This window comes from Rhinolophus sinicus, chromosome 14, assembly GCF_057876585.1.
Source record: "Rhinolophus sinicus isolate RSI-liver-muscle chromosome 14, RSI-T2T, whole genome shotgun sequence".
Taxonomy (NCBI): domain Eukaryota; kingdom Metazoa; phylum Chordata; class Mammalia; order Chiroptera; family Rhinolophidae; genus Rhinolophus; species Rhinolophus sinicus.
In genome coordinates, this window is record NC_142514.1 from 14,590,742 (window position 1) to 14,615,756 (window position 25,015).

At 53.8% G+C, this 25,015-nt stretch overlaps 1 protein-coding gene across 13 annotated transcripts in view; it reads right to left on the reverse strand.

Annotated features, from left to right (window-relative positions):
* RAP1GAP (RAP1 GTPase activating protein) overlaps positions 1–25,015 on the reverse strand; it is a 63,795-nt gene that overhangs the window by 34,283 nt on the left and 4,497 nt on the right. For 9 of the 13 annotated variants that reach the window (XM_088790425.1, XM_088790427.1, XM_088790423.1 and 6 more), the window contains one exon: positions 12,092–12,127. Coding sequence is in view for 4 of the 13 variants with exons in the window: in XM_088790413.1 (XP_088646539.1) it covers positions 12,092–12,127; positions 12,853–13,016 (200 nt within the window). In the remaining 9 variants the exon portion in view is untranslated. Of the gene's footprint in view, positions 1–12,091; positions 12,128–12,852; positions 13,032–14,290; positions 14,504–25,015 lie in introns of those variants that run through there. The other 4 variants (XM_088790415.1, XM_088790420.1, XM_088790419.1 and 1 more) reach the window with 4 other exon arrangements.

Consider the following 25,015-nt stretch of genomic DNA (forward strand, 5'->3'; position numbering starts at 1 on the left):
CCACCCACTCCCCCCACACTTGCCCTTCATTCCTACGCTCAGTCATGCATTCAGGACATACATTCTGATGCCTGCTCTGGGCCAGACAATGGGGCCGGGTGTTGGCATCAGAGCTGGGTGAGCCAGGCCTCCCCCACCTCAAAGCAAAGCCTCCGTGGCACCAGCCCAGACTATTCTCTAGCTGTTTCTGGAGCTCTTTGGGCCTCACTGCGCAGACACTGAACCCTCCAATGCTTAGGGCTTGTTTAATCCATCCATCTCCCTCCCTACTCAGTGAGTTTGCCGCTTCATGGACCCCCGCCAGGCTGGTGAGCAGAAGTTCCAGCTAGGCCAAGGTGAAAGCCCATCGGAGAGGAACAAGGTCACCATTTCCGAATCAAATGCAACAAGGAAAAGCCCTGGCTCTGCCTCTAAATTGCCGTGTGTTCAAGACTAAGTCAGCATAAGCTCCCCAAGCAGTTTACACTGGCAACTGGGACTTAGACTACAGGACGCTAAGGTTGGCTCGGACATTCTGCAGGAGGGTGAACGGGAGGGTGAGGAGCTGGGAGCTGAGTCTGCAGAGGGCTAGTTGAAACCGGAACCCTGGAGGGCCTCCTCTCCCCGGAGGGTCTGTGGAGGGGGCCTCAGACTCCTCCAAGTTGCTTCTCTTCTCTTAGCCTCAGCTTCCTCATCTGCAAAATGGGATAGTAATACCTACTATGCAGGGTTGTTATGCAAACTAAATCAGATACTAGATGTACAATCCGACTAGCTTACAGACGAGCTTACAGACGAGTACAGTCATGAGCCGCCTAATGACGTTTCGGTCAATGATGGACCTCATAGACGATGATGGCCCCGTAAGGTGGCAATGGAGCTGAAACAGTCCTATCGCCATCTTAACATTGTAGCATCATGCATTACTCATGTTCGTGGTGATGCCGGTGTAAACAAGCCTGCTGTCCTACCAGTCACATAAAAGAATAGCACATACAATTATGTGATAATGAGGTACACCATCCTCGATAATGATCACAAACGACTATGTTACTGGTTTATGTATTTACCATACTGTACTTGTTATCATTATTTTAGAGTGTACTCTTCCCTCTGACATATACAAACAGCTTGCTGTGAAACAGAATGCCGCGTTACATGGGTAGCAGCCTCATACCCCTCGTGTTTACCATGTCTCACGATGGCATCATTTTCTTTCGTGCTTCGTTTAATCTCATGTTGTTCTGTCAATTTAGTATAGCCTAAGTGTGCAGTGTTTATCGAGCCTTCAGTAGTGGACAGAGATGTCCGAGGCCGTCACGGTCACTCCCCAGTCACTCACTGACTCCCCCAGAGCAACTGCCGGTCCTGCAGGCTCCATCCATGGTGAGTGCCCTATACAGATGGACCACTGTTTATCTTTTATACTGCATTTTTACTGTACCTTTTCTATGCTTAGATATGTTTAGACACAAATACTTGCCATTGTGCCACAGTTGCCTGCAGTATTCAGTAGTGACATGCTGTACAGGCTTGGAGCCTAGGAGCGATAGGTTATAGATAACCGAGGTGTGTAGCAGGTTAGACCATCTAGGTTTGTGTAAGGGCGTGTGCACACCTAGGATGTACGTACAATGATGAAATCACCTAATGATGCAATTCTCAGACGGTATCCCCATTGTTAAGTGGCACATGGCTATATACAGTAGGTGTTCAGCAAATTATAGGCTTCTGCCTGGAGAGGTATAACATCAAAGGTGTGGGCTCTGGAGCCAGACTGCCTCAGTTTGTATCCTAGCTCTGCCACCTAACAGCTGTGGGAGCTTGGGCAACTTACTCAACTTCTCTGAGCCTCAGTTTCCTCATCTACAAAATGGGATAACAGCACCTGCCTCCAAGGGTTGTCATGAGGATTAAATGAGTTCATACATGTAGATATGTAAACATTAACCGCGAACATTTCCTGGCCTTCCCTTCTTCCTTCCTCCTTTCCTTCTCTGCAGGCTGCTGAGGAATGAGGCGGGACTTCCGCAGGTGAAAGCTGTGAGAAGGCAGACTATAGTATAACACAGAAAACAGTGTGATAAATAAAGCTGCCGAAGAGTAAAACCACCAGCTGTGTAAGGTACTGCGCTCCCTGTCACGCCAAGGCAGGCAGAGCGTCTCAGGGATCTAGTGGGGGAGATACAAGGCATGGTCTTGGCTAGATGCCCTCCCAGGAGCCTTGCACATCTGGAATCTATGCCTCTTGATGATGCTAGGGTCCCTGTGTGTGAGGAAAGAGCCAGTGAATAATTCCCGTTCTTTTGAGGAAATGAACTGTCCCGGCTCGCCTGGGGGCACATAAATTGTGACTACTGCTCTGCAGGGTTGTTTGGCCACTCCTTTAAAGATGAAAATATGCATCCTCTTTGGCCCAGCCACTCTACTTCTAGGCATTTATCCTCCAGAAATACTCACACAAATGCACAAAATATATATAAACAACAGACATTCACTGCAGCAGGGTTTGCAATAGCTACAATCTGGAGGCCACCCCGACATCCATTCAAAGGAGGCTGATTAAATATATCAACGCACATGCAAACCATGGTATGCCATGTAGTGATGACAAAGGGGGTCTCTACATAGTCCTGACAGAAGGGGTTTGAGGCATATTGGTTAAGTGAAAAAAGCAAGTTGCACAACAAAAATCTTCCTCGTAACCATTTACGATTACATGTAAAAGTTCAGTTCACACAGGTTATCCCTGGGAAACAGGACCATGAGGAACTTCTACCTTCTATAGGATACATTTTTCTGCATTGTTTTGATTTTTACAGTGAGCACTTATTATTTTTATAATTGGAAAAAAATGAAAGATTTCTTAAAAGGGAGCACTGAACTATAGTCAGCTCTCTGAATACCTGATTCCTTTACCTCTCTCAATCTTCTTGAGAAGGAGATATTCTTCACTCTTTATTCCAAGGAGGAGTTGACACAGAGGGAGGTTAAATACCATGGCCAAAGTCCCCCAGCCAGGAGTGACAGAACTGACTGTAATCTCCTTTCTGGCTGACTCTGAAGCCCATACTCTTTCCCCTACATTAGGCATTAGGCAACCTGCTCGGAGGGTCAGGGAAGAGAGAAGGCAGGAGACAAGCGGCCCAGGCAGCTGGGCATAGGACTGTGCCCTGGGACTTCAGCTGTCAGGGCCTGGGAGCCAGGCCAGCTGATGTTAGCATGGGCGTGTGGGACAGGCCTGTCTGCCTCATTTGCAAATGCAAATGCAGACTCTGCTCCTGGCTACAGCTCCATGCGCTAAACTGCCCCAGGCTGGCAGGTGCCCAGCCCCACCCCTGGCACTACCCCCTGAGGCTGCAGGGTCACTAGGCAGGTGGGCACTCACTGGGACTCTAAATAACTTTCTATGTTGATCAACCCGTTTCCGGAAAATTTGGTGTTGAAGGTCGCTTGCCACCTTCTCAGTGAGAGCCCAGAAAGGTGACGAGCACAGCAGCGTGTGCCTGAGTCCAGATGGGCCAGGGAACAGATCTAGAAGTCAGATGGACCTGAGTTCAAATCTCAGCTGTGTCAAGCTCTAGCGCTGTGGCCTGGGGCAAGTCACTTCCCCTCTCTGAGTCTCCATTTCCTCAGCTGTAAAATGGTGTTGATAATTCCTGCCTGCAGCTGTTGCTGGGAGAACTCAATGAGATAATGCATGTGAAAGTACTCCCTGGAAGCCAGCTTCCACGTGCGGGGGAGGCTTAGGATTCTACACGTGTATGCATGGGTCATGTGCATCTCTGTGCAAATGCAGGGTGTACAAAGGTCGTTCCTGGCTGGATCAGAGGGCCCTGTCCCACCAAATCAGCAAGCAGGTGGGGCAAATGTATGACACTTGTGCTGGCAGCCAGCACCGGGTTTTCTGCAGCTCTGCCCGGTGGTGCGAGAAGGTGTGTGTCTCTGTGGGTGAGGATGTAGATGGCAGGAACGTGAAAGGTGGGTGGGAGAGAAAGCGCTCGTGTCTGGGGCGTGCGTGGGCTTATATGCGAGCGTGTTTGTATCTGTCACATCAAACACCTGCCTAAAAACCCCTAGTGGCTTCCCACCGTATGCAGGATGTAGACTCAACAGCCTCACGTGGCCCATGAAGCCCTGCGTGTCCATCCCACCTCCAGGCCTTTGCACGCACTGTATCCTCTACCTGTTACACTCTCCCCGGTCCTCGCCCATCACACTTCACGGGCTATACTCTTACCCAGTCTTTCTGGAGCCCCACCCCAGGCTGGGTCAGACTGCCCCCACCCTGACCGGCTTTCCCAGAAGCCTGTCCTGGGCCATCACAGATATTTCAGTTTGGTCTGCACATGTCCCCGTGGGACGATTAAATCACTATCGGGCTTTCCTACTAGAAATGGCACTTCCTCAGGTGAGGACAGGATCTGTTAGGGGGCCTGGCATACAGTTGACGCCCAGTCACGATCTGCTACGTGAGTGCCTGTGTGTGTAACTAACTCTATGTTCATGACAGAGCTGTGTGGACGAGAATCAAATCTGTGAGTGTGAATAGGGAAACTGTGTGTGGATGGATTTGCATAGAGGGTCGTCTCAACTATCCCTGACCTGTGGGAGAGCTGGGCTGGGAAAAACCAATGCATTCTGTGGCCAGCACCCAGGCTGGCTGGGGTGAGAGGGAAAGCAGACATAAGTTCCCTTGACTCTCTCCTCCAAGCCCCTCCTAAAATAGGCCCAGGGGCTCTGTGCCAGACTCCAGAATGCCTCTGGGCAGTGGGGCCAGCCAGGTGGGTGCCAGGCTGGCCCCTGCCTGTGCCCTTCCCCACAGGCTCAGAGGCCCAGCCTTCTGCCTGCACATCCCATCTCACCAGAGGCCTAACCCAAACCTGGCTTGCCTGCCTGCCCACAATTCCCCTTCCCCCAGGCCTGCCTCATGAGCAGCAGTTCTTGATCTGAGAGGTGGGCCTCCAACCTCCCTGCCTGCTTAGTCACCTTCCACCAGCTGCCAAGAGATGATCTGGAATGTTCCAGATTTCAGGGGGGGAAGGGATCGTGTTCCTGACTCAAGGCCTTTACACTTATTTTGCCCTCTATCCCGGACCACGCTTCCCATAGCTCCTTCCCACTCGGACCTCAGAGAAGCCCTCCTGATACCCTTAGTAAAGGCAGGCCCCTTCCCACCCAGGCTGTCACTCACTACCCACTGCCCATCTGAAATTACTTTATTGTTGTCTGTTGGCTCATTTTGCCTCTGGCTACCCCACTGGAAGATAAGTGCATGAGGCCAGGGACCATGTCCATCAGATTCACTGCTGTTTCCTCAATTCTTAGACACTACCTGGCACATGGCAGGGACTTGATAAACATGTGTTGAATGAACAAATGGCTAATGGAAGCCTTGAAAGAATCCTGTGAGGTGAATACTGTCCCTGTTTACAGGTGTGGAAACAGGTTCAGAGAGGTTCAAACAGGCTCAGACCAGGTCAAGATTACAGACTATCTGACTCCACGAGAACCCTAACACATCAGAGTGTTTTGTAGCCAATCTTCCCATTCTACAGGCAGGAAAATGAGCCTCAGAGAGCGATGTTTCTCCAGGGCACCTGAGCCCAACATGTTTCTTCCCTCTTGCAGCACATAGTCCGAAACAGCCACCCTGTTATGCTGGGCTGGCCCTTTAAAAATACTCCTCACTCTTTTCACTCGCCCTGAGGTGGAGACTACTAATACCCCGGCTGCAAGGAAGAAACCACTGCCACAGTCCAGCCAGGGGAGGTACTACCCAAGGTCACCCAGCCAGGCCTCAGCGCAAGCCTGGCTGGCTGCAAAGCTGGCATTCTCAGGGCCAGTGTCAAGGTCAGTGCCCAAGGCCAGGAGCATGCTCACGTGTAAGCAGGTCTCACCTCTTGGCAGGTGGTGAGATTCCAGAGGGCAGAGGCAACACATGGCAGTTCTGTCCCCTTCGCAGGGCCCAGCACATAAGATGACACGGCAATAACTGATCTCTGCATCACTCTGTGCCAGGCTCTGGTTTTAGATGCGGGCACAGGTTACCTCATGTAATCCCCACAACAGTCTACAAGGTAGGTGCTCTTATTGTCCTCCTCCGACAGGGGAAGAGACCGCGACCCAGAGAAGATAACCCGTACTGTACACAGCACTGGACTGACAAGAAGAAAGAAAAGTTGAAGTTGGTATTTGAACTCAGACCTGCCTGAAAAGAGAACCCAAATCTTTCCATGTTCCACCCAAACAAAGGGACCCGAGCCTGAGCACTGCCAGGCTGTAGAGGCAGGCAGGGCCAACCAGACTGGGAGGGAACCTTGGTGCTGCGAGAGAGACACCTGAAGGACCACCTCTGCCGAACATGGGCCTGGGGAAAACTGCCCAGAGCCAGACTCAGTTCCCAAGATCACACAGGAAAATAGGGGCAGTTCCAGGACCAAAACCATTGGGAGGGGATCTTCTCTTGTCTCTTTAAGCTAAAGAAGTGCTTTCCTAGAAGAGGGGGTCTCTCTGGTGTTGGGTCTCTCCCAGGAGTCCTCCCTAAGGATGTGGCCTTCCCCAGAAGGGGGCATCTCCTGGGCCCATAGGAAGATAGAGAGGGACAAACAAAGGGACTTCAAGGCCTACAAGAGCGGAGTTGAATAGAGGATGAAAAGGAGGGCGGGCTAGGACCAGTGACTGTGTAGACCAGAAAGAGCAGACTTATGGGAATACTATGTAATCCCCATCCTTATCTCATTGAAGGGCCACTGTGGGGGGTGGGAGACCCAGAGGGTGCATCTAGGCTCAGGCAGCTGTTTCCAAGTAAGGGAGAACTTTTGATATCCATCTGAGCTGCCCAGCGATGGAATGGGCTACTTTAAGGGTAGTGAGCCTCCTGTCACTAGGAGTGAGCAAGAATGGGCTGGTCAAGGAGCTGCTAAGAGGTCAGGGATGGTAGGTTTCGAGAGGTCCATGGTGTTGTTGCAAAAAAAAGGTGCATATTTCTCAGGAGACCCCCAAAGGCTTCTTTCAATACTTACAGGGGTCGTGAACCCAAGGATGGGTTCCTAGCTAAGTGGGAGGCCATAGGAGGGTACCTCAAAGGTCTCTTCCATTTCCAAAGATTCTAGGAGGCCCCAATTCTCTGATGATAAGATTTTACAGAACGAGAAGTCTAAGACTCAGTGGTTCTGCAGGCCAGTCACTGACAGTATATCCAAATGCCTACCCTGCTTCAATCTGACCCCTCCCCTCTCTCCAAATTGACCCCTGACTTTACTCTTCCTTATCCCTCCAGCCACACTGGCCTCCTCCCTATTCCCAGAATACACTAGACTTGTTCCCGCCTCAGGGCCTTTGCACTTGCTGTTCCCTTGGTCAGGACTGCCCCCTTAGCCCTGCTAACTGTTCCCACACCTGGCTCCTCTTATTCTTCAGGTTTTGGTTCAAATGCTACCTTCTCAGAAAGGCCTTCCATGAATCCCTCCATCATCCTCCAGCCACGTAGCACAGGGTGATGTGCAAACGGAAGCCCGGCTACTTTTGTTCAAATCTCAGCCTTGCCAAGAGCCCTTGAACAGGTTACTTAACCCTTCTGTGCCTCCGTTTCCTCAGTCTAACCAGAGACAATAACAGGACCTGTCATATGAGGTAGTTAGAGGATTAAATCCATCAATATAGGGAAAGTGCTCTCTGGAACACATGCAGTAAGCTCTAGTTAGGGGCCAGCTCTTGCTTTTAAATTCAGCACAACCATCACGGTTTGTTTTCTTGCCTATTTACATACCATCTTCACTACTCTTCCATTTTGCAGATGAAGAAATTGAGGTTCAAAGAGGTGAAGTACTGGCCAAACCAAGCTCTCTGAAGGTAGGGAATGGGCCTGTCTCATTTTCTGCAGCACCTACAGTCCCTAGAACTAAGTGTGGCAGGCATACAGTAGGTGCTCAATAGTTACTTGTGGCTGAATGAATGAAAGAATGATGAATAAATGACCATGAGTCTGTCACTCTGAGGTCTGTGCAGCCAGGAGCCCGTGCGCTTAAGATTCTAACTCAGCCTGCCGCTACCCACCCTAGTCCCAAGGGACCCCCAGCTCAGTGAAGCTCCCAGCCTCTCTCAGAAGTGGCTGCTGGGACAGGCAGGGTAACGAGCTGAGGACCAGCATCCATGCCTCTGTCCCCAGTGGGACCCCGTTACCCCAGCTGGGCCAGGGGGATGAGGCAGGAGCTGCCTTGGCATTCACCTGGGGGGATTCCTGCCCAGAGCTATGGTGGCAGGTATGGGCTCAAGCAGCAGCTGCCAGCTGCCTGCGGGGGCCTGACCACCAGATGCATAATAGATGAGGAGGCCCAGCGGGCTGTGCCTGCCTGGCATTTCAGAGCCACTAATGAGGCCAGCCTTGTGCTTCCTGCAGCGGCACACAGACCCCCCAGGGCCTCTGGCTCAGTAATTACAGAGCAAAACCACCTGAGGACAGGGGCTGCCCATCCAACCCCCCTACTTGGCACGGGCAGCATCCAGGAGCGTGAGGGTTAAAGGTACGGGCTCAGGTTGACCACTCTGCCAGTCTTGGTTCGCCACGCATGGACGGTGTACCCCTGAGTCTCAGTTTCCTCATCTGTAAAATGAGGGCAGGGAGATGGTAATAGTCTCTACTTTGTAAAGCTGGTAGAAGGATGGAATGAAATAATTCAGATGGCGTGTCTGACCCAGAGCCTGGGACCCAGAAGATGCTTCCTATATGGGAGCAACTGGTACCATTACTGGCAAGGGTAGACATCTCAGCGACTAGGTGGGCCTTCTTGGTGGGACAAATGGAGCTGGGCTGTGACCCCTGTTTTGGAGGTATTTGGGGGTCACCTCCCCCTCCCCCGCCACTCCATAGCAAGCACTTCCCTCACGCCCATGGCTTCCCCATCTCTGGCCAAGTTCCCTTCCTTGGCAGGAAAACTGGTTTCAAATCCAGCCCGTGCCAGCTCTGTGACTTTGGGCCAGAGCCTTCACTGCTTTCAGTCCTGCTTTCGGCCTCTAAAATGGGGACACTAGGCCAACTTGCAGCACTGTCATCACAACTTAATGAGATGACCACAGTAAAATGCCCAGCACACTGCCGGCACGTAATCCTTGCTAGGTCCAGCCTCCTCCTCCCAGGCTCCTAGCTTCAAGGTCAAAGTTGAGTCTCCTCTTTTCAGGGTATTTCCAGAACCCCCCTTCCCTGCACAACTGCACCTTGCGATTCTCCCACCCTGGCACTGCTCCACCTCCTTCCTCTCCTCACCATTTGAAGCCACCCTAAATGTCCATCCCCCATTAGGGCTGCAGAACCAAAGTCATCCACTGTCCCACTGGTTCTTAATCCTCCGACAGGGCCTCATTCCTCTGACATCTGCACACTTGTTCTGAGCTCCTCCACTGCAGATAACTTGCTGACAAGGGGCAGGGAGCAGGGGAATCCAGCCCTGATTACATCTGGTCTCTACCAGCCCTCACCGCTCCCCTGGTCGAAATCCCAATCTCTTAACTATTTTTTTAAAATGGCTGGGGGAAACCACACCTCCTCCAGGAAGCCCTCCCAGCCTACTTGACAAAGTGTCACCCGTTCCACTCCCCAGACACATTCAACTCAATTTCACAAACATTCATTAAGCATTTACTGGGTTCAGGTAGCTGTGCAAGACTGTGGAGAACAGGTAAGGAGAGTACAACCCAGCTTTAATGGAACTCATGCTAGAAAGTGGATCTAAGTGAAAATTAACTCAAGTAACCCCTGCTTTCACGGACCTCAGAGCTTGCCTCGCACTGCAGTGTTATGTGGACACGTTCATCTCAACTGAGATTAATTTACTGGAAGATCCAATTTAACAAATACTCATTGAGCATCAGTGGGGCACAGAGAGGGGAAGTGACCTACCCAAGGTCACACCACTAGTATGTGGCTTAGGCAAATTCAAATACCTATCTGTCAGGCTCCAAAGGTCATGCTGTTTCCACTACCCCAAGAAAGAACACTAATGTGTACTCTACAGGCATGACAAACAGGAGGGGAGGTCTGCTAAGGAGAGAAAGATAGGCTGTGTGGGGGGAATCAGGAAAGAAAACACTCACCGGTGACAAAGGTGGGCTGGAGGTGTGGCAAGGGCTTGTAGAAATGGAAAGGGAGAGCATATCAGGGGGAGGGGACAATGTGAGCAAAAGCATGAAGGTGGTGCTGACAAGGGCCGTGTTCCCATTGATCAGAAATGAGGGGTACAGGAGAAGTTAGGCCCAGACTAGAAAGGGGGGTGGAGACAGGCCTTGAATGCCAGGAAATCATAATTAATAGTCAAAACGACTTTCATTTTACACTGATTATATGCCAGGCAGAGCAACTGGCTTCCAGGGGTGGGGGTGGAAGGGAAGGCGTAGGGGTTAGTATCTTGGACAGCAGCTCTAACAAGGAGGGTGTGAGGCGAGGCACTGTGGGTAATAGGCAAGTCCTGGAGATTCCATAATCTTACACTATTACAGGTATGTCAACTGAAGCCCAGAGAGGGGAAGGGACTTGCCCAACATCACACAGCAGACTAGTTACTCTCAGTCCTGGACCCTCCTCTCTGACTCCTCTTTCAGGGCTCCCTAGAGTGGGCTTTCTGGATCCCCCTCCATCTTCAAGTCTTCCCTCAAGTGCATTCCCTCAGACCCGTGCTGTGGCCTGGAGGCCCTGGGACAGAGTGGGGAAGACTCTGGGCTCTGCGGAATCTGGAAGACTAAGATTCAAATCCCAGCTCTGCCACTGACTAGCTGAGTGACCTTGGGCAAGTCACTTCCCTCGTCTGTACATTATAGTTTTCATCTATAAATAGAGATAACAGTCCCTAACTCGGGGATGTAGTAAAGATTATGTGAGATGATACAGTTCAACCACCTAATAGTACCTCGTACATAGTAGGTGCTTATTAAGTGGCAGTTGTTGGGATACTGTTATTGAACTCCTTGAAAGAGAGGAGGGAGACTTCCTCACCTCCATCTTTATCTCCCCTCACCCTACCCCTGCTCTGGGCTTAGCACACAATCTTGCACATAGTTGAGGCTCAAATTGACTGGGCACAGCAGCACTCCATAAGCCCAGAGAGGGAGAGTAACTGGCCCCAGGTCACACATAGAGCATCAAAGGAGAATAAAAGGGCAGGCCCTGGAGCTCAGCCTGGGCACCCCATGTGTCTCCCACCCCATGTGTGGCTTCCAGGGGACTCTGCCAGCAGGTAGGGCAACAGTGCCAGGTAGAGTTATCCAACAGCTGGGGGGGGCACTGCAGGGCTGGGGACCCTGGGAAAGCCTCAGCAGGGGCAGGAAGCAGGAGCCAGAGCCACTGGGGGCTGTCCTGCTGGAGTTGAAGCGATAGCAGGAGCAGCCAGCCGGGCCCATGTGATGCTGGTGCCAGGGAAGCCGGGAGGTGCCCGCCTGCTGGGGCCCAAGGGGAGCTGTGAATCCCGAGGTGCGGCCTCACCTCCACCCACTGCTCTCTGTGTTGGGGAAGCTGCAGACACAGCTGCCTCCTTCTCCCTCCTCCACAGAGACGGCAGCCCCACACTTAGGAAATGGGCTAGAGGAGAGGGTTCTGAAGGCTACGTGTGGAGCAGGACGAGAGGGTTTGGGGTCAGCAAAATGGCTAAGGACACCCCTAGCCCAGCCAGGAGCCACCATGAAGTGGGAAGGAATAGAGGAGAGAAAAAAGAAGGAAACACTGTCAGTGAGGGCCTACGATATGCCAGGCCCTGTTTTAGGTTTTTTCTTTTTTTTTTTTTGCAACTTTACACTCTGTTAAATAGGCGTTTTACTCTCCATTTCATAGATGAAAACACTGAGTTTCAGGGAGGTTAGTGAATTGCTGAAGGTCACACAGGCAGTGGCAGAGCTGACATTTAATCACATTTGCCTGACTGCCAGGTGGAGCTCTAGAAAGAACCGTAGGGGAGACTATATGGAGGCAGAACTGGTAGAGGGCCCGCCCGCCCCATCGCCTGGAGAGGATGGCTGGAGGGTTGGTGGGGTCTGGTCTGGCATTGTAAGGTGTGGTAATGGTTTGAGAGTGTCCCCAGGATCTAGCCAAGCAACGCAGCCCCTCCTGAGGGCCCCTAGTACTTACCACACACTCCGGCGAGGGGCGAAGGACTTGTCCACCCTGAAACACAGCAAGAGGGGTAGTAGGTTAGGAGGCAGCCCCTTCTTACCCAACCTTGCCTGGCACATCAGGCCAATCCCACTCACCCCTGTCCTCCCAGAGGGGCCTGGAGGAAGTGCCAGATGTATTGTCACCAACCCCAATAGGCTACAGGGGCCCAGTGTCAGAGTGGGGACATGGGAAGGTGTAAGGTGAAGGAGTAAGGGAAAAGAGGCAGCATTGGGGACACGAGGTAGAGGGGTAGGGGCCTGGATCAGGAGATGAGATGGCAGCAGGTGTCGGGGTCAGTGTGGGAGATCCTAGAACATGTGGAGTGGGACGGTGACCACAACAGTTTGGGGTCAGAGCAAGGATGTGGGGTATGGTTGGGGCCAGCTTAGAGTGTTTCCAGACAGGACTGAAGGGTGTGGATATTTAGGAAGAACACCTCCCCGGCTTCCCTGGCAGCCTGCCTTGATCCCAGGCTGGAGCTCACTCACAGCCACCAGGGTACGAAAGCCTGGGAATCTGGGAGGAGGAGATCCACAAGGGCCTTCCTCTCCTACCCCATTCACAACACACACACACCCTGCCCCCCAAGGCAGAGCCAGAGAAGAGCTTAAGCTCCCAGGGTTCAGGGGCCACCCCTAGGCTTTGTATCCCCCCAGTCCCTTCAGATCCTGTTTCAGAGAGTGTGTGGGCAGTGCCCGCTCTCAGATCCTCCCCCAAATCCCCTTTGAGGGCACCTTGGGGTTGGGGAGGGCTGGAGAGGGCTCCACCATCTTGCCCAGCAGGGGCCAAGGGGCTCAGCAGCTGTTGGGACAACAAACAACTCTTGGCTCCTGCGCAGAAGCCAGAGGAAAATACGGAAGGGGCCCCAATCCACCTTCTGCGAGCTTGGGGGCGTCATCTGTGGGAGGGAGGGAGCACAGGGCTGGGAGCTCCCAGGAATCAGCTAATGTGGATGCTGCAGATGGAGAAAGTGAGGCCAGAGCAGCCAGGACTTGCCCAAGGTCACACAACAGAACCCAGGCCACTCCCAGGGCTGCCTCTGGTGTCAGCTGACCAGGAATCTCAGGGCTCAACCCAAGCTCCTTTCTTCACCTGATGGCTAGTGGGGCCCCAGACAGAGAAGGCAGCCCACCCAACCCCTCTGCCCCGGTCCCCTTGGAGGTTGGACGTCCAGAGAGGGGAGGCACCTTGGAAACCATCCCCACAGCTCAAAGGGCACCTAGTCTACACCAGCAGCATTATATGTGTGAGTCCCAACTGCTTTGCACCCCAAAGGTGTGTGTCCCTCTTACTATAGGGAAGCAGGGCCTGGTGAAGGTTATGCCAACTACTTGGGCAGCCAGGGAAGGGGCTCTGACCCCAGTTTGTCTACCCAGATTTCCCTCCCATTTACCAAATTCCTGCCCAAGGCAAGAATTCCCCAGGCACAGCTCTGCAACCCTCTGAGATGGGTACTTGGGGTCAGGAAGGATAGTGACCCAGAGATGGGCCAGCCACCTCTCTGCCAACTTCCCCCCAGGTCTCCAGGCCCAAGCAGCCAGCAGCCCTGAAAGGAAGGGGTCCCTAAGAGCCAGGGGGCCTGAGATAGGGGCAGCCCAGGTGCGGGGAGATGGAGGTTGGTGGGACCTGCCACCTGACATAGCTTCTTGGGTCCCTTCTTCCAAAGCCTCAGTGCAGGGGCCCAGTAGTTTCAGAGGCCAAGTGGGGGCTCCTTCAGAGCCTCCCCTGATCTACCTCTTCCCACCGTTACTATACACACACCCGAGTGCACGCACACACGCGCGCGCACACACACACACACACACACATACACACACACACACACACACACAGGCCCAGCTTCCTGTCCACACAGTAGCCGTGCATAAGCATTGCCACCCACTTGGGACACAAACACAGAAATGCCCACCCTTGCGTTCACGACCCCACACGTGTACATGGACATCCAACAGCAACACACAAGAACACACACACAGACGGACCAACACCGCACGCTACGCACTGGCATCAAACCGCTCGCCTCACACACAAGCACAAATCCATAACTACTGTACAGAACCTCCCCAACCCGAGCCGGGACACAGGCGGGCGCACGCGCACACGTGCACACGCTCGCGCTCCCACGGCGCACCCTCGCGTGCGCACGCGGGCGCCCCCACCCGGCGCACCTACCCTCCATAGGCCCCGAAGGTGAAGCTGCGCTTCCGGCAGGTCATGGTGCCGCCGCCGCCGCCTGCCTGCCCATCTGGCGGGTGGCGAGCCGGAGCCGCCTTCCCGGTGCCCGGGTCACCTTGGCAACTAGGGCTGCCCCGCCCCCGGCCACAAGCCCCGGGATTGTCCGCGCCTCCGCAGGCTGCAGTCCAGCTGCCGCGGGCAGCCGCGCGCAGAAAGGGCCGCTTGTTCGCGCCGCCCTCCGCCCGGGGGCGGGGGCTTCGTTGGACTTTCCCAGCTGGGACTTCGGGGGCAGGGCCGGGCGTGGCCTCCGCGGAGGCGAAATGGGGTGCGGCGGGTGGGGGTGGGGGGCTGGCGGTAAGACAAGACTGACCCTCCACTCCCAGACCCGGGGTGCACCGGGCTGCGGACCCTCTTCTAAGGGCGGCACCCTCTACTATTTCCCTAAGGCCATAGCTGTCGGTGGAACTGTCACCGTATCACGAGGCGGGAGTTCACAGCAGGTCGGATCAAGAACTTGGAATCCAGGGTCAAATGGTCTGCACTGTGGGCAGGTCCCTCCCACCCTGTAGGTACCTGGAATTTCTTATCTGTAAAATGGGATTATTCCCCTCTACCCCAGGGCCCTTATGGTAATGGCATGAGTTAATGCATGCAGAGTACTCAGCCAGGCCTGGCACAGTCAATGCTCCATACCAGCTACAAGAGTCCTGCACTATAGGTCAAAAACTCTGCTCTTCAGGCAAATGAGTGAATAAAAGAAGGAATAGAGTCTCCAATAGCCCTTCTATGGCCCACTCTTATCCCCCTCTCCCAGGAGTTCCCCCCACCTCTACTCCTCTACCCCGCCCCACACACACACTCACTGCCGCGGGGAGGAGGAGGAGCAAACGGGCGGAAATGGAGATGCCCCACTCTCTTCTTAAAAATTCATCCAGCCTGGGTTCCCTCACTCAGCAACACTAGGCTGAGTCCTGGCGCCGGCCACACATTCACTGAACAAACACTCTGAGCCCCGTGTCCTCTGCACCCAGCTCATCCAGAGCTCAGTCCAGTCCACCCCATGGACGCGGTCTCTCCTGCCGCACGCACGTAGAGATATGTCAGGAAATGCGGGACACCGGCCCTGCCCCCAGGACTCACCCATCCCTCCCTGAATGCCCATTCTGCCCCTCAAAGAGGGAGGGATTATTCCCCACTGCCCTGCACCCAGAGAAGTCCCCGGGGCCTTGAGGTTTGCTACGGGGTGTTCTGTTTAAAAGGACTGTAGGGAACAGACACAGTGGGGGGGGGGGCGAGGGAGGAAGAGCACAACCCAGGGCGCACTGATAGAGTGGCAGGGATGCTTCAGAAGCCTTTCAGGAACTATTCCACCTGGGCCCTGGGCCAGGGCGCAGTGAGTGCCATCTTCCCCTGGGAAATGATTGGGCTGGATACAGGGCTCCAGTGTGCCTCACCCAGGCACGGGTAAATGGGGCAGCGGTTTCCCCATTTCAGATGAAGAAACTGAGGCCCTGGCTCACAGCAATAACCTCTCTCTTGGGGGGGTTCCACCCCCAGCCCCCTCTCTGCCTCCACCCTGGAGCCCTTCTCTTCTCCACACAGTCTGGTGGGTGGAGGAACACACCAGAGCCCTTTGCAGAGTTCAGAGTCCAGGCAGGGCAAGTGTGATTTCCTTACCCCTACAACTACCCCCTTGGTTTGGTTCTCAGAGGAGGGTCTGGCTCCCTCTTGGCAGGGTGCTCTAGAGGCAGGGCAGATTCCTGAGTGGAGGGACCACCCCAGGGCAGTGTGGGAAGCCCACTCCTCACAGGGCAGTCCATAGGACTCTGAGGGGCGAGCCCTGGGAGCACTGAGGTTGGCTGGAGGAGGGAGGAAGTCCTTCCTTCCTGAGTGGTAGCAGCGAGGGTGGGGAAGGGGGGGCAGAGAGCTGGAGGGAGGGGAGGACCAGGAGCTGGGCCTGGGCCATGGCGGGCATGCGCAGTGCCACGGCTCCTGCCATATCCAGGCTGCTGTATCCCCCGGGACATGGCCTCAGCCTTGCCAGTCTGTCTTGTCAGTGAAAATGATTCCTAAGTCGGCTCTGCATGTCCACTTAGCAGGGTGGCCAAGGGACCTCCAATGTGCCAAGTTTCCCAGCCCGGCCTGGCCCCTGGGAGGACCTCCTGGTGTTGGGACAGTGGGCCCTTGAGAAAGGCCACAGGGGGCTGCAGGGTTCCTACTGAAGACAAAGAGCCCAGTGTAGGCTCCCGATTCTTGGGCTCGGACCAGCTGCAGCTGCCTCACTGGAAAGATCTGGAGGTGGGGTGGGGGTGGGGGTCACGTTCTCTCAGCTAGGGATGCACAGGACACTCCTTGACCAGCTCCTGGTCCCTTGGGCAACAGCAGAATTTAAATGCACCTTCTTAACCTGCAAGGCCACTTCCAAGAATTTAGCCTCTGCATCATGGCATGTGAGCCTGAAGATGAATGGCCACGGACAAGGGACAGGAAGGCACATGCTATGTCCTCATCCTTGTGAACCCCCCGCCAGGGTTCAAATCCCAGCTCTCCCACTTGTCAGCTGTGTGACCTTGGGAAAGTCACTTAATCTTTCAGTGCCTCGGCTTCTTCATCTGCCAAGTGGGGTTGATGAAGGGGTCAGAGGGTTTTGCCAAGATTTAACTAAGTTAATACTTGTAAAGCATTGAGAATAGTATTTGAATATCATGTGTTTGTTAAACAAAACACTTGCTGCAGCATCCTTTGCATTAGGCTGAACTATATGAAATCCCGATTTTTGTAGAGTTAGCAAAGATTTATAGTAAGAGCTCCACAACACATTAATGGCCAGCCAAAGGGAATCCGGCAAATAAATTAAGCTCCGTTTATACCATGCTGCTGTTGGAAAGAATGGGGCAGATCTATGTGTGGGATGTGGAGCAACCCACAGCACAGACACACAGGCAGGCAGTTTAGTATGGACGTAGGCGCTGACCAGGCTCTGACATTCCTTAGCTGTGTGACCTCAAACACATTATATACCGTCAGACATCCAGCCTTCACTGGCCCTGTGACCAGGAACTCACTACTCTGCAGTCCCCTACTTGCCGACTGGCACTGGGAGGTCATTGCCAACTTTGAGGTGGGATAGAGTGCCCTTCTTCCTTTCCCTCCAGCCTCTCACCTAGAAACCTGAGCCAGGCTGGCCTACAGGGGCCAGGACCTCCTTCTAGAAGGAAGCACCCTCTACGCGGCCTCCTACATTTGCACCCAAGTTCAAACAGGTGCTAGACTGTGTTAGGGAGGAGGGAAGGGTACAGGGGTGGAGTGTTCCAGAGTTCCCTTTCCAAGTTCATCCTGGGTTGAGCTCTGTGAGTTCCACCCACCACCTGCCTCCAGCTCCCCCTTCCCAACCCAGGGAAATGTAAGTGTACAAAGAAGGGCAGACTCCTGGGAAGATCTCAGGCCTAGGCTCCAGGTGGGGTAAGTGGGGTCAATTCTTGCCACGGGTCCCCAGCAACCTTCCACCCCTGCCCCCCCCCCCCACAGTCATTCCCATTCAGGATATCCGCCTGGGGCCTCCTGGGCAGGAGACAGGGTGGCCCTGGGCTTCCTGCCTGGCCAGCAGCCTTCTGTGTGGCTCTGCATTAATCAGTTTTCCTCCTTGGACCTCAGTTTACTCATCTGTTAAATATCCACTCTCACCTTGCTGGGTTAGAGACAAAATAACGGAAAACTGCATTTGCCTTCAGAGAATTCCATAGGCTCGAAGCATCATTATTCTTAACCCATTGCCTTTCTAACCAAGCCACACCTACCCAATCCAAGGTGCTGCAAACCCTGAGCTCCTGGAGAAGGAGTCTGCTGGAGGGTCCCCAGGCCCTGGGAAAGGAGAGAGGAGTGGGTGTGGCTTGGCCCACACTCTCTCCCCAAGCAGATACCCAGTGAGGTTACCGACCCAGCCACCCCCATCCTGGCTCTAAGACCCCTACCCCATTCAATGGTTTCCTGAGACCCCTGCCTACTCAAAGTATCGCCATCAGGGATCAGGACAATCTGGCCTAGCCAAAATGGCCAGAATAAATGCCTCCACGGAGGCGCCCACGCCTAAGGATGTGACTCTGGTCACCATATGTACCATGTGCCTCTAGGGGCCTTGAAAGCAAAACCCTCTGGAAACACAGACACACATGACAGCGTGTTTTTCTTCCTTCAGTCATGCATGTACTGAGCACCTACTGCGTGCCTGGCACTGTTCGGGCACTAGCAACAGAGCATGAACAAGTCAGGCAAGGTCTGTGGTGGACCTGTGTGCACACCGCACAGGAACTTCACCAGGTCAAACATGCACTTGCCCTTGTACTTTGCACAGAGACATCTAACTCGTGCCTCCAGAGATCATATCAAATCAAATGCATGCGGACATACTCATCAGCCCCTACGTTGCAAACCCACATGCAAAGGTCAAATCAAGTTCACATCCATAGGTCCCAAATCTCTGTGTGCTCACTGACTACAGCTGGCTTTGTACACACATGTGAACACATGCCACTCACAACAGATTCATGCAGAGAAATCAAGGGCCCACATGCCCTTATCACATGCACACACACACACACAGCCCAGCTAAAAGAAAGGGTGGCTCTTTGGGGGTTGAGGGGTGTGCAACTGCTGCATCCCCAAGGAGAGGGGATCCAAAGCCCCTCTGACACATTATAGGCTGGAATCCAGTCAGCCTTCTCACCCTACTCCCCTGCTAAGGGCACGGTCCTCCCCACCCATTTTCAGGGACAGGTAAGCTGAGCTGGAAGGGAGACTGCTTGATGCCCAGAGCTCCACTCAGGGCAGCTGGGCTGACAGAGCCCTGCACCAGGGGCAGGGGACCTGGGTTTTGGGCCTCATGTTTCCTAGCACAATCCCTTCCCATGTTGGGCTTCTGCTGGTCCATCTGTAAGCTGGCAGACGGGATTCCCTGACAATTCCTTAAGGTGCCACCTTCCCACTCAGGCAGCCAGCCCAGGATTCTGTGAGCCCTCTTCGTCCCAACAAGACCCCCACCTTGGCAGTGGTTCTCAACCTGGGTGGCTCTGCGCCACAGAAAGCATTAGGGTTGTTTTCCTCGTCAGCAATCACTGGGGATCACCACTGTCATTTAGTGGGTAGGGGCTAGGAAAGCTATGCAGGGGAGAGTCCCACCCAAGGAAGACTTGCTGTGTATCAAATACCCACCCCAGATATTTCTGTGGGTGAAAAGCCCGTTGATCTCATCCCAGACATAACTCTGATTTACATATGAGTATTTTTTAGTGTGGCTTTAATACATACTGAGTCTTCCAAAGATGCAACTACTGGAGCCATTCAGAACCAGAAGTCAGAAACAGCGATAAGATTTTCCTGTCCTTAAATCTAAACATATATACACACACACACACACACACACACACACACACACTTGTTTACTTCATTAGGTCCTGTGGTGTGACCATGCCAGAGTATTTATCTATGGAAGTAGGGGGCTTTTACTTGTCTTAGGGCAGTATTTTGTTTGGTTTTTGAAGTTAGGTGTGTAAGTAGGCTTATTATCTAGGAATGCCATTACAGGAAAATGAATGCTCTTTAAAAACTTGCTCTGGGACTCAATCTCTGAGTTCGCCCGCACTTCCCTCTCAAGTGTGTATTTTCATTTCAATGAACTCCCTGTGATTTCCTGAAAATAAATAAATTAATTAAATACTTGTTTTGAAACGGGAGTCCGCCACGGTCCCGGGCGCCCTCCAACGACCACCACAGGAACTGCAGGGTGAGGGGCGGGCGGGCTCCAGGACCAGGGACAGCGCCAGGGAGTCTCTCCTGGGGAGGGTGGGGACCCCAAGAGCGCCCAAAGGTAGCATGCTGTATTTCCCGGCTGCGCGCTCCCCACCCCCGCACTCCTCACTCCTCCCCTTGTGCGGAGGCGGTCCCCAAAGCCTGCCCTCTCCCTTCTCCCTGGTGTGAAATGCCGCTCCTCTTCCTGGATACAATGGCACACACCTGGGCGCCACAATGGCGGCACCTGTGCCACCGCCCACCGTGTTCCCGCCGCCTCCTCTCCCCCCGGGAGCCGTTCGCTCCGTGTGCAGATCACGGAGCTGCACCTACGCGCCCTGGGACCTCTGTGATCCCCACGACAGCCCAGTGAGGCAGATCACGCAAGTGTTATATGTCAGCCATGGCTGATGGGGAAACTGAAGCTTGCAAACAGCAGACCCAGCTCTTCTGATGCGCAAGACCTCATCTCCCATCACACATGCACCCCAGTAAGAGACGCTATTTGTTCCTCAGGCACTGTGCCAAGCACTCTCGTTGGTTCAGTTCTCATGACCACCCTGTAAATTAGGTGCTGTTATCATCCCCAGTGCAGATCAGGAAACTGAGGCCCTGATGGGCTCTGTGGCTTGTCCAAGGGTCAGCGGAAGTACAAGTGACTGTAAAGACCCTCTGAGGTCTTAACTCTGCTCTGAGTCACCCTCAGGGACACTGCTGCTGAGGAGAAAGCCCTTCAAAGAGCCCACACTGCCCTGCCTTGACATCCTTAGAGGCCTCTTCCACCTCACGGCTCAGGTGGGGTGGATGCATGAGGCCCCACAGCCCGCACAGAGGGGCCCCTATCTCCCCATCCTCACAAGCTTTAGCTTCACAAAGCACATGGTGGGTACTTACTAAATACTTGCTACTTGGCTGAAGCCCTACCTTCCAGGAACTAGGATTCTAAATGCATAACCACACAGCCTGGGCACAGCATCTGGACACAGAGCAGGGTAGAGTGAGCCATGGGGTAAGGAAGGGTACAGGTGTGAGAGCCAGACAGGGTGGGGTTCCAGCCCAGTCCTGAGCTGTGTGACTCTAAGCCTCAGTTCCCACATCTGGAAAATGGCACTATACTGGCTCTTAGCTCACAGAGTGATAGAGAGTATTAACGAGGTGATGCCCGTAGGGAGAAGACTTGGCACAGCGCCTGATGCCCACAAAGGGCTTGCATGGAGGTGGTTGCTAAGACTGTTGTTGGTAGGATCTTCTTTGGGGTGTACAAAATCCAGGAGCCCCTGCAGAGTCATGCCCCATTTCCCACAAGGACAAATCAGGTCACGCCGTATACCATGGGTAAGTCTGAGGGGCAGAGAAACAGGCTGCAAATGCGGTCTGGGGTTGTGTTGGGGACAGAAGGGGGGGAGGGGCAGCCATCTTTGGTGGGGGCTGAGAGTTTAGGAATGTCTGGAGACCCACCTCCTGCCTAACCTCTGACCCTCAAGCCCCTGGCCTCTGATTCCAGGTCAGCTCCCAGATCTCCTCAGAACACCATAAACGTTCAATGAATGAATGTCTCAGGTTGGCTATAAACAAAAAGAAAGCTAAAACCCATTTTATTCCTATTATCATATATATAGGGGTTGACATTAGCATGGGTTTAGAGTTAGATGGATGTGTGTTTAAGTCCTTGCCTCTGTCACTTCCTGGTTTGTGACTTTGGGCCATTTTCAAAACCTCTCCAAGCCTCAGTTTCTTCATCTGTAAAGGGGATGGTAATGGTAATAGTACCTGCTCATAGCATTGTTCTCAGGGTTCAGTGTAAAGGGCTCATCGCTGGCAGAGTAGGCACCCAGTAAGTGGGGACTGGCTTTACTACTGTCACTGACACGTGCTAGCACAGCCATGCCCTGAGTCAGGGGACCCAGGTTTCTAGACGCAGCTCTTCCTCTGGCTCACCCACCGTGATTGTGGGCAGGTTCCTCGCCCTCTGGGCCCCCGTTTGCTTCTCTGTACAATAAGCCTCCTCCGTCTGATTTTTCTGGGGCAGCCTGGCTCCCAGGGGCATATCGGGCGGGGAGGCCTCCAGAGAACAGGTCTGCCCTCAGTCTATCACTCTCGTCATGGAGAAGGGGACTGTGTCCCAACAACAGGGAGAAAGGCGGGCATCGCTGGGAGTCCCAGAGTGCCACCTGATACCTTCTGTTCCCATGCTGACCTCTCAGAACCAGCCCCCATGGCCCTCATGCAGGATACAGTCCTGAGCCACCCCTCTGGGCTCCTCAGGGGGCCCAGGATGGAGGGTGAGCTTAGAGAGATCTGGGTTTGAAGCCCAGGACCGAGGCCAGATGTGTGCCTGAGGCCCATTTCTTTGTCTCTCTGAGCCTCAGTTTCCTCAGCCTCAAAATGAGGAGGAAAATAACTGCCATACGAGTTCTGCCGGCCCCGAGGGCTCTGGTGCACATCCGAGGCAACCCAGATGTGAAAGCCCTTTGTGAATTGCTACCATCAGGCGTAATCATAATAATTATTAGCTGTAAAACGAGGGGGTTGGACCAGCTGATCTCCATGGGCTTCTCTCCAGCTCTGATGCCGAGGATTTCTCGTTTTCCGAGCTGGGAGTTCATGCAGACAGAGGGGGCCGGGAGAAGCTGGGGACTGTGAGATGGTACTTCGCCGGGAACCTCTACAAACCAATCTCCCCATTCATCCTGTTCCCTCAACCTAGTCCAGGGCACTGGGCCCCCTGCAAGGGCCATGGAGAAGGGAAAAGGGAGGGTGGAGAAGCTAGGGGTTCAGCGTCCTGTCCTGAAGGTGTGGGGCCAGCTCCAGAGTGTGAGCCGCCCCTGCCAGAACTGCTCCCACTCCCTAGGGCACAGCCCATTTCTCTCTATCGTGCCCTCCCCGCCCATCTAATTCTGGATGCAGTACACGAAGTGATTGAAAGTGGAGTCAGACAGCCCTTAATTCAATCTCAGCTCCAGCCACATACCAGCTGGGTGACCTTGGGGAAGCTAGTAACGGTTGCTCTGAGGATTAAATGAGATAGGTCTGTGAAAAGAGCCAGCAGCTTAGCACAGGGCCCAGCATACTGTACGCCCTCAATTCATGGCCCCCACCTGCGTGTCATCAGCCTCCATTCTGCTTCTCCCCGGCCAGAACCCTTCTGGAATCCCTCAGCCAGCCAATTCCCACCGTGGCTGACACAGGGCAGATCCAACAGTATAGCATGCGAGCAAGGGCAGGGGACAGGTCCCAGAGCACAGGTCTAGGGGCCTGCCTGGTGAGTGGCACAGGTGAGGGCTCTGCTCCAGGGGCTCTTTCCAGCCCTGTTTCTGGGGGCTTGAAGTCCTGACGGAGGGACTGTAACGGCACCTGGAAAAGCTCCCACCTCTCAGGTGGAGGCAGGTGGTGCATAGTACAAGGCGGGAGCCCACCTACCCAGAGCCTTCAGCCCAGGGCATCCACTGCCTGTTGCTCGGGCCAGCACGAGGGCCTGCGGCAGTTTGCGAGGGGTAGGTGGCCTCTCTCGGGACCTCCGAAGTCAGGAAGAGGCAGAAGGGGAGGCTTGCCCACCGACAGCCTGGGCCTCGTTCTGGCAGCCCCTCTCAGGTCGATGACATGTCCTACTTTTGAGAACGGAGGAATCAGCGCTGCCCCAGCAGCTCCGGCACTGAGTTTGCAAGCAGAGAGGACTTTCCAAGGTCAATTCCACAGGCCACCTCCACCCCACCTCCAAAGCCCTAACTCAGAAGAGGGGGGCCTTAGAGAGGGCTGTCCTCTGAGCTGGAGATGGGGGTGTCTTTCCGTCGCAGACTTGAGACTGAGCACTCAGGAGCAGGCCAGAGGGCTAGACCCACATGCCTCACCCTCCACGTCCCCCAACAGCCTGACTGCCGCAGGCATGTGGCTCCTGCGGCCTTGAGAAGGTCACATGCCCTCTCGGGCGGCTCAAGAATCTGTCCTTACCCACGGTCTCCCCAAATCCCAGCAGCCCCAAATTCTCGGGATCCTGCGGAACAGGTAATTGCAAGAAACAGCATAATTCCACCAAAGACACAACACACCTGAGGATCACATAACACGGTCCTAGCTTGCTCTCACTGGAGCCACACTGCGAGGCAGAAGTGGCATCCACCCATTGCACAGATGAAAGGGAGGCTCAAAGAGGTCGGTGACTTTCCTGAGATCGCCCAGCTCGTGGGGTGGGGAGAACACGGGTCTCCTCATCTCCAGCCCCGTCGTTCCCTGATGGGTGGGTGCCACGTCCTTTCACCTGCTCCTAGGATGGAAGACACTGGAGCCTTCTCCTTTGCAATCACAGGGAAAATGAGAGCCACCCTGACACAGCAGGCGGAGAGCAGAGAACTGTGCCAGGTGACTTGCTCATTCCTAGATATGAATGAGCGGGCCATGTACCCAAAGCCTGCCCACAGAGAGCTCAGCCAATTCCTCCAATGATTTCCCCCTTGGCTTTCAGGGAAATGCAAACTCCTTAGCCTGCTATTCAAGGCCTTTAATAACTGATCCCAAGTCAACACTACACACACCTTCCAGTGAAGCCAAACCGGTGTCCTGATCCCCACCTCTCACGCTGCAGCTGGTCACACCCCCAGAAACACCTTCATTCCTCCTTTCCCGATGCAACTCATAATTCCACTAATAGCCACTATTACCATTGATTGACCACCTACTGTGTGCTAGGCACTGACTCCTTATGGGTAAAACTACCCATCTCACGTGATGATAGCAATGCCAAGTGCCTTGGAAATGTGAAGTTACGGAAAAATTGCCTACAACCCCAAAACATTGAAGAAAAGGCTTATTTTTTCTTGCTGTAATAAAATATTTGAAGTTTTTTTAAAAATATTTTTCTGGTATTTGTTTTTCCTTCTGTGCATTCATATCTTTGAGTGCAGCTCTGTGTTTTTCATGGCAGCTTCCAACCATCATGCCTGA